Source organism: Coptis chinensis, chromosome 5, assembly GCF_015680905.1.
Source record: "Coptis chinensis isolate HL-2020 chromosome 5, ASM1568090v1, whole genome shotgun sequence".
In the NCBI taxonomy this organism is placed as follows: Eukaryota; Viridiplantae; Streptophyta; class Magnoliopsida; order Ranunculales; family Ranunculaceae; genus Coptis; species Coptis chinensis.
In genome coordinates this window covers 25,315,334-25,328,172 of record NC_141460.1, presented here as the reverse complement: position 1 = coordinate 25,328,172, position 12,839 = coordinate 25,315,334, and the positions used below count along the sequence as shown (strand labels likewise).

The window sequence follows — 12,839 nt, the reverse complement described above, 5'->3', positions numbered from 1 at the left end:
CATAGCAAAGAAAAGCTCCATTAGATACATTCACATTAATAGCATAGCAAAGAAAAACTGACAAATTGAAGAATCTTATCAAAACTACAATCATGCGTACCCTACAAATCTATACGAAGAAACAATAGTAATACCCTACCAATATTATCTCAAGGGACCAAATCAATTAGAATACCCTACTACTATTATCTTAAGAGTACCCACAATGATTAACTCCGCCCCACTACAATCAATTGTCTCCCATTCAAACACAATGATCCAACGATTACTACGAAAACTTATGAAGGGTAGATCAAAACAACAAATGCAGGGGATTGAACCGTCAAATTTCCCCAAGTTTACCTCCTTAAGTAGGCTCTGTGTTTCTCAGTGGAACTTGGAGTGTTAAAATTCTTAAAGGAGTCAGACCAGTACCGAAATGGGGAAAAAAAATGTAAAAGAATCGAATTGGAGAAAAAAAAAATCATTGAATTGGGTATGTACCTCGAGTAGATTTGTTGAAGGTAAAGTAGCGGTCTCTAAACAAAACTTTAACAATAACCACCGAAAGTCAGGCTTTTTGGGCTCGAACCCGCGACCTGGAATGAAGAAAAACCCAACAACACCAAGTGGGAGCCGTTTTAGTCAATGTCCCATTTCATAATTTTTAGATTAGCACACAGCAGCCGTTCGATGGTGTTATAAACTGATCTGGACCGTCTTTTGTTTATTATTTTGTCCTATAGCGCCAAATAAAACCTTAGCTTATTATATAGATGTCGCGTGGGGGTTTTTTTTTTTTTTTTTTAACTTTTTCAATTTAGCACGACATTTCGCGCGACTGGGAATGTCGGGTTTTTTTTTTTTTTTTTTTTTTTAATTTGGGGCGACATTGGGAGTGTTGCACGACAGTACCAATGACGCGTGGGGTGAAATTTGTGGCCACCTAGAGTTGGTCAGATTTTGAGAAAAGTTTTGTAAAATTTCGGAGGCAAATATGCAAGTGATACTACCACCACCTAGAGATGCTCTTAGAACTTGGGCTTGAAGGATTACACAATGGCATGGATATCATCTTTTAGGCTTTTAGGCAGGAGAGAGTTGAAGTCATGGGTCCGCCCCTGCTTGGGTGATTTTTGTTTCCTACTTGTAAACAAAGCCGTGGTATCTTCTTGAAATAGTAGTGGCGGGGTTCAACTTCTACATGGAAATATCGACTAATTATGCTTCCGAGTTAAAAACTCAGTGTTGAACTGGTTCTTCATGCATGTAAACTTGCTTTTACTCTGTTTGAACCGCCAGTAGAAGTATGTGCTGGAATCGGTATACTCCATGGCATGGTTTGAACCTGTAGCTAACTATTACTAATACACGGATATCATTTAACAATTCAAGCATTGGCTCTACAAGTTTTCACTTGGTTTGACACTGACTGAGATGGCCCGGGACCTGGAAATAGGGTAGATTGGTATAAACAATTCAAGCATGTTCATTTGATATCACAGTGAAGAAACAGGAACAGACAACTTTAGAGGACTAGCTTAACTCAATAATGAAGAGATGCAAACTTGATTAGGAAACTTCTACTAGCTAGGTGCAGAGAAAAAAAAATTTGCAAGGAAGGAATCGAACACAACAGATTAGCTAGCGTCAATTTCTTTTTGGATGATTTCTTTTGTGATATTCCTTCAAGGATCTTAGACCAATTATTTACGATGATGTCACGGGTCGTTCTACAGGACGCGCATGGTTAGCTGTAGTAGTGAACTTAATCAACAATTAAAATATAACGACTACTTCAAAAATAGTATAAAACAATAAAAACAAAGCCTTGACTGGGAAATCTGAAATCTTTGATATTAAATATAAGGAGTACGTCTTATCCTTACTGCTTGATGTTGCCGCCTTTTGGACAGTCATGGTGCTTTATTTGGCAAAAGATGGTTTGGTTTTTTTTTACTTAGAAAATAATCTTGTTTGTACAGAATGCATCTTAATTATTTAGTCATAGTTCTTAAGACAAATCACAGATGATACTAGAAAGTAGACCTGTGCATACGCATCGGCTTTTTTAAAAATTTGCTCAACAATCATAACAAATCGTGATTTATGTATAGGACCTATTGATGACATGTGGAGTAGGAAGACCTAGGAAAGAAATTATTCGAGAGGTAGTAGAGGAAGTGGTGAGCGAAGAAAGAGAGGTGGGTGGAGAGGAAGAGATATCTGATGTGGCGGCAGACGCCACCAGACTTATGCAAGAAGAAATAGTCAGGTTAAGGAACGATAACGATGAGTTGAGAAAGGAAAGAGACACCGCACAAGATGACATGGAACATGGGGATCGTCGGGGCAGTGAGATGGAAGGGGAAAATAAGGTATACCAGTCCCAGGGAGTAGATCCAGTAGAGGGCATCACGCTGGAAGTAGTACATGTAATGATTGAGAAAGATAGAGAAATAAACCGTGCGGTTGAAAAAGTGAACCAAAGTGCCGCTCAAAAGGAGGTTGCTAACCTCAATAAGAATCCACTGGCGGATTCGATATGGAATTCGGAGGTACCTAAGAGATTCAGTCAACCAAGATTTGAAAGGTGTGATGGGAAGGGCGACCCAACTGATCATTTGCATCATTTTAGACAACAGATGCCATTATGGAAGGAAAATAAGTATGATGGACTGCGCTACATGATGTTCCCTGCAAGCCTTAAGGGGGGAGCCTCGGATTGGTATTACCGCTTATCTTCGCGGAGCATCAGTAGATTTGAAGAGCTAGAGCGTGCCTTCGTGGACCATTTCATCCACCAGAAATGGAGGGTAGTGGATATCGCGGCTTTATTTAACATCAAACAGAGGTCAGCGGAATCATTAAGGGAATTTCTGTGCAGATTCAAAGAAGAGACCCTGAGGGTGGAGAATCTGGATGAGCATACAGCGGTCATTGCATTTCAGCACGGCTTGAGGCAGGGGACTAGGGTCCACGAGTCGGTGTCCAAAATCGAAATCACCACTCTACACGCTCTGTACCCAAAGGTAGAAAAATATATTCGGTACGAGGACATAATGCAAAGAAATGCGAGGGAACAAAAGAGATCTGGGAAGGCAGTGCAGGCGGTGGACAAAGATGATCGAAGAGATAGGGGAAAAAGAGAAGAGAGAGAAGGGGGATCCTACAGAGGGGAAAGTCGTGGACCCAAAAGAACTGGAGATCGGAACAGGAGAGATATTCGCGAAAGAAAGCCGTACCGGGAGATAGAACAAACACATCTTAATAGGCCATTAGAGGAAATCTTGCCACTTATCAAGGGGTTGCAGCATTATGAAGGACCGCGGAATACACCTGGAGAGATACAGGGGAAACCTTTTTGTGCCTATCATCAGATAAGGAACCACGCCACTAACGAATGTTATGCTTTGAAGTGGTTGGTGGAAAGAATCATCGAGAACGGGATGCTCAGAGAATATGTTGCGGAGGTCCGTCATGCGGAGAGAGGGCAGGCTCCTGCTAGGATCTGGGGAACAGTAAATGTCATTTACAGTGGAGAGACACTCGGAAGAAATGCCCACCGAGACAAGATAAGAAAGACAGCGAGCTTACAGCAGGTAAATGAGGTGGTAAGCATGTCGCGGTTAGTATTAGGAACCGTGATTGGCGAAGGAAACATAATGTTCACACCGAAAGACTTGGAATCAGTGATTTCGCCGCATGAGGATGCTTTGGTGATTACCATAGCAATGGGTAATTATCTAGTGAAGCGAGTGTTGATAGACTACGGAAGTTCGGTAGATCTGTTGTTTAAAGGGGCCATGGAAGAGATGAACATAGATAGGGATCAGTTGAAGGTTCCTCAGACCAATTTGTATGGCTTCAATGGCAGCATGACAGAGCCTATGGGGGAGTTAACGTTGCCAGTAATAGCAGGTCCGACAACGGTATTCACCAGGTTTATGGTGGTAGATACTGGGTCCCAATATAATGCCATTCTAGGGAGAAGATGGATTCATGAAATGAAGGCCATTCCGTCGACCTATTATCAGGTGATCCGCTTCCCCGCGAGGGGGGGGGGTGTACGAAATAAGGGGGGATCAAGTCGCCGCGCAGAATATACACCAAGTGACGGTAAAAAATATGGTCCGTGGAATAGGGGGGGGGGGAAACCGACACACGAGAAAGGAGAAGCGTAGCAACTACAGGAGGCGGACTTGACTGAAGGGCCTTGAAGTCTCCTCGAGGGACCGAAAAACTGGATGAGATTGAGATCGTGAAACGGGGGTGGGGGAGGAAGAGAAGTTTACTTCGGTTGGATCGGACTTGCCAGAGGAATGGAAAATCAAACTGGTACAATTATTGACAGAGAATGCTGACATATTTGCATGGGCAATTGAAGATATCACAGGGATAGATCTAGAGTTCGCTTGTCATCACTTGCATATGAAGGAAGATGCGAAGCCTATAAGACAGAAGATGAGAAGCGTAAGACCCAAATACGTGGAAGGGATTTGCGAGGAGGTCATACGGCTTAAGGGCGCGGGGATAATCAGGGATGTAGAATGTACAGAATGGCTGTCCAACGTTGTCGTTGTTCCAAAAAAGAACGGCAAGGTCAGAATGTGTGTTGACTTTACAGACGTGAATAAAGAGTGCCCTAAAGACTGTTATCCAATGCCGCGAGTGGATGAGTTAGTAGATAGAACGGCTGGTTTCAAGGTGATTCTTTCATGGATGCGTCCATGGGATATAACCAGGTCACGATGTTCGGCCCAGATCAAGAGAAGACTACCTTCGTGGTGGAAGGAGGTACTTATTGTTATACAAGAATGCCTTTTGGTTTGAAGAATGCGGGGGCTACATTTCAGCGGTTGGGGGAAAAAATGTTCGAAGACAAGATTAGGAAGGGCATGGAAATATATATTGATGATATGGTGGAAAAAAGCATGTCAGAAGAGGAACATTTGAGGGGCTCCAAGAAACTTTTCACATACTCCGGAGGCATACGCTGAAATTGAACCCCAAGAAATGTACATTCGGGGTATCTTCAAGAAAGTTCTTGGGTTACATAGTCACGTACCGTGGAATAGAGGCCAATCCCGAGCAGATTAGATCCCTAGTTGAGATGTCGTCCCCTCAGAATGTAAAGGAGGTGCAACGGTTGGCAGGAAGGGTCGCAGCACTGAACAAATTTATATCTAAATCATCGGACAAATGCAGGCTGTTGTATCGGTTGTTGAGGAAAACGTCAGATTTTCGATGGACCACTGAGTGTGAGGAAGCCTTTTAGGAATTGAAAGTTTATTTAGGGAAAGCACCTTTGCTATCGCGGCCGGAACAAGGAGAGGGATTATATCTTTATTTGGGGGTTTTAGAGTACGCGATAAGCTCAGTTCTGGTGCGTGTTGTAGAAAAAATAGTGAAGCCAGTTTACTTTCAGAGTAAAACCATGCTAGCCGCAGAGACGCGATACAGTAGAATTGAGAAGTATGCCTTAGCGTTGATTTTCTCTGCATTGAAGTTGAAACCGTGTTTCGAGGCTCACTCAGTGGTAGTGATAACAAATCTTCCCCTTAAGCAAGCGTTGAAGGCAGAAAAGTCAGGCAGAATGCTGAAATGGGCAGTGATGCTTAGTTGTTACGAAATCCAATATCATATTAGAAACAGCGGAAAAAGAAGCCATGGCGGAGTTCCTAGCATAATTTCCAGCCGAGGATCCCACTTGGGGAGAGGAAAAGGTCTTGGATCAGGAGGAAGAATCTAGACGTGATCCCTTGGACCCTTGGGATATGCCCAATGGATGGAGAGTCTTCGCGGATGGATCAGCTACAGATACCGGAAATGGGATTGGCGTGGTTTTGGTGACTCCTGACAACACAAGGCTGGAGTTGTCAATGAAACTGGGATTCGCGACTTCTAATAATGAGTCTGAATATGAAGCAGTGATAGCAGGTTTAGATTTGGCACAAGATCTGGGAGTAAGCGAGTTATCGGTGTTCTCTAACTCTAACTTGGTTATTTGTCAGATGAATGGGGGGTTTGTGGCGCGTTGTCCAAGGATGGCACGATATTTGGAGGTTCTACAACGAAAAGCCAGCAAGTTCAAAAGGATTCAGTTTGCCCATTTGGGGGTGAAAAACATCTTGTGTTGCCGACGCTTTTAGCATATGTATGCGGCTTCGTGAACGAGAGGGTCATTCTATTGAAGTAAGAGTTTTGAGCAGGCCAAGTACATCAGAAATTGAGGGTGTGTGTCTCACCATTGAGAGGGAGGCAGGTTGGATGACGCCTATTAAAACTTTTCTTATGGGAGCAGAGATAGAGAATACAAAGGAGAGACGAAAGATGGAGCAAGTCAGTCAGAGATATGTTCTGTTAGATAGGGATATGTACAGGAAGAGTTTCAGCGGACCACTATTGAGATGCATAGGGCCACAGCAAGTGCAAGAAGTGTTGGCCAAGGTACATGAAGGTGATTGTGGAAGTCACTTAGCGGGTCAAACCACAACCCATAGATTGATATCGCAGGGGTATTTTTGGCCTCATATGAAGAGGGATGCAACAGAGTATGCAACAACTTGTGAGAAATACTAGAGATTTGCACAACTAATCCATTCACCAGCAGAGCCGCTGCATAATGTGTTTAGTCCGTGGCCATTCGCCATGTGGGCACTGGATATAGTGGGGCCCTTGCCCATGGCAAGTAGCAAAAGAAGACTTATGCTGGCCGCCACTGATTATTTTACCAAGTGGGTGGAGGGAGTGGCACTACAGCAAGTCAAAGAAGAGAATGTGAAAAAATTCCTTTGGGAGAACATAATATGCATATTCGGATTGCCCTATACGATCATTGCAGATAATGCAACACAATTTACTAGGGGAAAGGTACGTCAATTCCTTCAAGCCTACAAAGTGAAACAAGGGTTCTCGGCGCCATACAATCCGGAGGGGAATGGTCAAGCCGAGGCATCAAACAAAATCATCATGGACAATTTAAAGAGAAAGTTGGAAGACGAGAGAAAGGGGGCGTGGGGGCGTGAATTGAATCATGTTTTATGGGCTTATCGCATTACCACCGCGGACTTTGTGAATGAATCACCATTCGCGAATGGCATATGGAGTAGAGGTTGTCATACCGGTGGAAATGATAGAGAAAACGACAAGAACCAGGGCTGTGGAAATGGGTCTAAATGAAAAGATATTAGCCATTGAGTTGAATATAATTGAGGAAAAAAGAGATACAGCTCGCATACGACTAGAGGAGTATCATAGAAGGCTACAGAGACAGTATGATAAACGAGTGAAGCCGCGGGGATTCATGATTGGGGACTTGGTGCTGCGAAGGGTTACCCCAGCCACTAAGAAGGAGAAAGACGGCAAACTAGGACCCAACTGGGAAGGACCGTGATATGTGGACAACAATGAAAGGAACCGGCACTTACAAGATTGAAGCGCCCGGCGGGGGTAACGATTGAAAAACAATGGAATATAAGAATGCTGAAGAAATTCCATGAAAGAAGCAGTGTGTAGCTTTCGGTGGGACAAAATATGTATATATATTGTGTATGGAATTCTAAGTCAATGAAACAAAGAATGCATTCCTGGCGCAATAGCATGAATACTAGTTAAGCAAAGACAGCGGTGGATGATCATCTTGCGGACACAACGTTCGAATCAAACTAGGGGCAAAATAAGTGCCCCCATCAGGCTTCACAGCCGTTCAAAATGAGCGGGGGGGACGAGCCCTTCACGGACTTCACGTCCGAATCAATCAAGGGCAAAATGAGTTTTGCATGCATGAGGCTTCTGGCCGTTCAAAATAGCGGGGGATGAGCTTCGGCGGATCTAAACGTCGAATCAAACTGGGGGGCAAAATGGTGCCCCATCATCAGCTTCACAACCATTCAAAGACAAACAGGGGAGGAGCCGCCCGTGGGCCTAAACGTCCGAATCAAACTGAGGGGCAAAATGAGGCTGCCCCATCGTGGGCGGGGGATGAGCCGCCAGCGGACAAAACGTCTGAATCAAACTAGGGGCAAAATGAGCTGCCCTATCGGGGCTTCACTGGCCATTCAAAGGCATTGGGGGATGAGTTATCTAAACGTCCGAATCAAACTGGGGGCAAAATGAGCTGCCCCTATCAGGCTTCACAGCCGTTCAAAGAGAGCGGGGGGGACGAGCCTTCCGCGGACACAACGTCTGAATCAACTGGGGGCAAACTGAGCTACCCCTATCAGGCTTCAGGGCCGTTCAAAAAAGTAGGGGGGACGAACCCTTCGCGGACGCAACGTCTGAATCAAACTTGGGGCAAAATGAGCTGCCCCATTAGGCTCCACGGCTTATCAAAGACAGCGGGAAAGGAGCCTTCGCGGACTAAATACCCAAATCAATTATGCAGCAAAGTTAGGTAAAACAGAAAAGACCTCCAACACTAAAGAGGTAAAAAGTACATCAATGGGAATGAGATTTGCTAACAAGGAACTCGGGAATGAAAAACAAATGAAATTAAAAGCCTGCTGGGCTTACCCAGAAATACATGCGAAGTATATAATACAAAAGTGCAATGAGTCATAGTAGAGGGGTTACAACAAACACAAAAACATAATTTTTGCTTAGACAAAGACATAAAGTCAAATGTGTTACTACTGCCCTTCAGTTACATCCTTCGGGGTGGACGCCAAATCCCTTTCACCAGAGGAAGGAGGATCGTTATCCAAATCAATGGGAGAGGCAACCACACTGGATGTGGGTAGAGGCATCACTTGAGTAGCAGCATCAGTGATAGAAGAGACCTGAGTGGGTGCGGGCAGGGGAACAGAGGTTGTAATATCCGCTGCTGGAGGGGGAACGGGAAGAAGACGGCCAGACCCAGTGAGAGCTTCAAGTTGTTGTTTAAGTTCACGGCTAATCTTCTTCTCGGCTAGACTCTGAAATCGATGCAGCCCTCGCCAAAGCCTTGTCTGGCGCTTGAGTTGCTATCTTACCTGCCGCTTTTTGGCCCTCGAGTTTGGAGGTAACACCGGACACATAGTCGCGATGCTTATCTTCAGCCAGCTGGAGCGCCTTTTGATTCTTCACGGCTATTATTCGAAGATCATCACGATCTTTCTCCAACTTGGCGTACTTGGCCTTCCAGCCATCAGGGCCTTCGATCTCTTGCTTCACGGTCTCCAGGGATTCCAATGTGTTGGTTAGGCCGCGGACCACGTAGCCAATGTCCAAACTCAACTGAAAAGAATGATTGGTTACTTCACTATCCAAATGAAAAGATAAGTTGCAAGGAGAAAAATTTATACCTTTTCCCAGCCGTGGTAGATGGAAGCTCTATGCGAAGCAAACAAGCCAGAATCTCCATATGCTTGATATTTCGGAAGATGCGAGCTGAAGAAAAGAGAGGCCGCAACGGCGGTGTTTTCTAGGGCCGAGTCAAGAGTGGTTATATCCCGTTCCCTGGCCCTGAATTGAGGGCGCCATATGTCAATGGCCCCAGATGGCAAAGACCCAGATAGGTAGGGTTCTTTACCAAGACGTCGTGGAGGACCAATTGGTCGCAACGGTACAGATGTCGGTTCAGTGGAGTCAGGAGCAGCGGTTCTAGCCTTTTTAAGTGGGGGACTCTTGGCTGCAGCTTCGGGGGCCTCCTACCCATCAGAGTCACTTTCCCAAAGTTTGAGCTTATTAGTGGCCATGGAAGCATCAGGTACAGTGGATGAGGGTTGAGTAAAGTCATCTTCCCAATCCGCCACGGCAGAGTAGGAAGAGGGGGCGGTATTAGGAGTAGCGGTATGAGATTGAGCGGCAGCTCGTTGGGCAACGGCTTTGGAGTGAGATATCTTGTTGGTGTACTTGAAGGATTTGAAGGCCTTCCTTTTAGGGCGAGGGGAGGATTTGGGAAGTCTTTCTTTGGGCGGTGCTGGGTGGTAGAGCGGACCTTGATAGTTACCAATGATTTTCAATGAAGGATCAAGGAGGAGAGGGTTGCCCTTGTCTAAATCTATACCAAGAACTTCACACTGGGTGATAACTGTAAAATGAATATTTCTAATGAATATGATAAAATATGAATAGTCTACCTACGAAATGAACGATGAATTCAATCCGTAAGTAAACTAAAACTTATACTTTTCGTGCTTGACTTATCAAAGATTTCTACTCCGATCCTATGAGATATAGTGGAGTAGATAAGTTAGTTCCCTCTCTAGTGCTCTAGCATGGATGTTTTCTAATCTAACTAGTCGTTTTAAGTCTATGAGAGTTTCACGAAGGGAATTATACTACGATGCAACTACCCACAAGATCAACTAGTCGGTTATCGGAATACTAAAGGGAATGCTACGTTGATTCTATGATAAGGAGTTAGAGGGGATTGATTCCACCATAACTCAACTTAATCCACTAACGACGAATAAATTAAGTAATCGAATTGATGCTTGCCCATGAGAACAATTTGGTTATTCCTAATCCCTAATTATACATGGCATTTCTACCAATTCATAACTAGCATGTGAACAATTAAACCCATTCTCATGGTGAACTAATCATTTCTAGAGTGGAATAGAAAATACGGCGACTCTACGATAATCGAATCAAGCTTTCATCAAGGCTTCACAACCCCTCTAATGGAGGTTTAGCCTTGAATCATTCATAATCATTTCCATTTATATTAAAACTAAACATAATATAAAGCATTGAAATTTATTTAATTAAACAATAATGAAATCTAATTTAATGACTAAATTGAACTAAGGACATGAATTGAAATTAGATCTAGAATTGGAATTGACAAAATCGAAATGGATAATTAATACTACTTTATTGATCTAATCAAATGAAGAACAAGATTCAAAGGTTTAATCTAATAAAGGGATTTGAAACTAATTAAAGAAAACAATTAAATCTAGATCTAGAAGCTATTTTAATGGCTACTTTCTATTCTAAGCTATCTACCCTAATTCTCTACTATTTAATCTACCATTAACAAAGACTTAAGCTTTTGTTCTTATACATTCAGATCAAAATTCGTGCATGGGCTTGGAGCCGGGGTTTTGGGCGGAGAATCGGGCCCAAAAAACCCAATTCTTCGATCCAAAGGCCTCTTCAGCTGCAGTTGACTTCCACAGACTTTTCGTCCACTTCTGCTCCTCTGATTGGGTCAAGGCTTGGACCATTACAAAGCTCTTTCCGAGGCGGTCGTTTTGACATAAGGTATGCCCAATTCAAAGGTCACGAGTCCAAAGATACGGCTTTTCGGAAGTTCTGCTGACTTTTGCTCTGTATCTCGCTAAAGTGGTACATTTCGCACATAATGGACTTTGAAAGCTTGAAATGCATAAAAAGCGTAGCGTGTCGGTGTTAACTCTTACTTATTATTCACATAATTGGTCTAACGGTATGATTATTAAGGGGTTAAAACTACAGTTTTGGGCTCTTATCAAACCACCCCCAAAGCGGACATTTTTGCTTGTCCTCAAGCAAATATGAAAATTAGAATAAGTGACCAAAATGGAGTTCTAACTACTCTCGTTTAGCTGAGTGCGATTGCATTGACCATATGCAACAAGGCCTTAAACCACTAGGAATTCCCTAGTGGGACGAGTTATAACCTCGTGAGAGTTTTCGGTGAAGGTACTCACAAACTTCATCTATCTTCTGGCGACTAAGAAAATAAAACTATTGTTTCCTTATTCATGCTCAACTATCTATACATCTCTAGCAATTACATAAGAATAACCCGTCAAAACCCTAAGTTAATATATGCATAATAATCAATCATCTACAATACACATATATACTGATGGTAGTACTATCAAATGTTTAGCGGGGTTGTTTTACGAGAACTTCGGAATAAGCGTCCTTAAGTAGAGTTCTCACAATAATAGTCAAGAAACAACACTCTGATTTTTTCACTCAAGTTTACGTTACTCCGATTAATGCGAGTGGGCACACTTTACCTTACAATCTCCATGACAACAAAGGAAGCGGGGGTCAATCAAACACATCTGCCACTTACTATCACACTAACATATTCCTAATTGAGCTAGAGGTCTTTATTATGTATTCGCGGGGATTAGGAGATGGTTTAAGAAGGAAGGAAATGGATATTCAAAGGACAAGTCTGAGATAATAGAGTCTTCAGTATTATGTAACTTAGAAAACCTTGTTATTTTCTTTTTGCTTCTACACTTTGTTTCCATCCTTGTATTATTTTTTTTTTTCTTTTCTTTGGCTTTTGACTCCTTTTTATTCTATTTTTTTTTTTGGAGTTTTATTTTATTTCTATTTTTCTTTTCTTTGGATGGAAACTTCTTTTCTTTATTTTTCGGAAAGCAAGTAACAATTTTTTGTTTACCACGGGTTTTCTCTTCTTCTTTCTTCACTCATTCTATTCTCGGACTTATTCTAAATTGGGTAGGTTGATTTATTCTTTTTTTTTTTTTTTTTTTTGTTTTGTTTTGTAACAGGGTAAAAGGAATTGTGGTGTATGGAAGGCTAAAGAAAAGGCTCGAGTGGTGACTAGCGGAAAATAATTCATAGGTTTGAATTTACGGCTATATCGATCAAAAAGCGGCCTAAATTCTCACTTAGGATATGGTTTAGTGATCAAGCAAGTGGGCGTGTGATTTCTCTATCCGGTTTTACTTCTCCCTTGTGTCATTTCTCAAATGTTTAGCTCTATATAAGGCTTTAGGCTATATTCTCACGAGGATTTGTAGAATAAGTACTCTAGCCTAGATTTGAAACTTCTTGCTAACAATCATAGATACTCATGTAATATATTTATAGATAGATGCAAAGATTATTACCTCACATTATTAACCTAAGTTTCTAACAATTATTACGATGCAACAACTATGTGAGACTTCTAGATTGTT

General features: G+C 42.6%; 1 protein-coding gene across 1 annotated transcript; it reads left to right on the top strand.

Annotated features, from left to right (window-relative positions):
- The first annotated feature begins 6,138 nt into the window (after positions 1–6,138).
- Positions 6,139–6,561, top strand: LOC147497173 (uncharacterized). Its single transcript, XM_086562788.1, has one exon. The coding sequence runs from the start codon at positions 6,139–6,141 to the stop codon at positions 6,559–6,561; it is 423 nt and encodes a 140-aa protein (XP_086418914.1).
- Positions 6,562–12,839: the final 6,278 nt, after the last annotated feature.

Coding starts and splice junctions, on each gene's coding strand:
- LOC147497173 (XM_086562788.1), top strand. CDS start 6,139: ATGCGGCTTCGTGAACGAGAGGGTCATTCTATTGAAGTAAGAGTTTTG.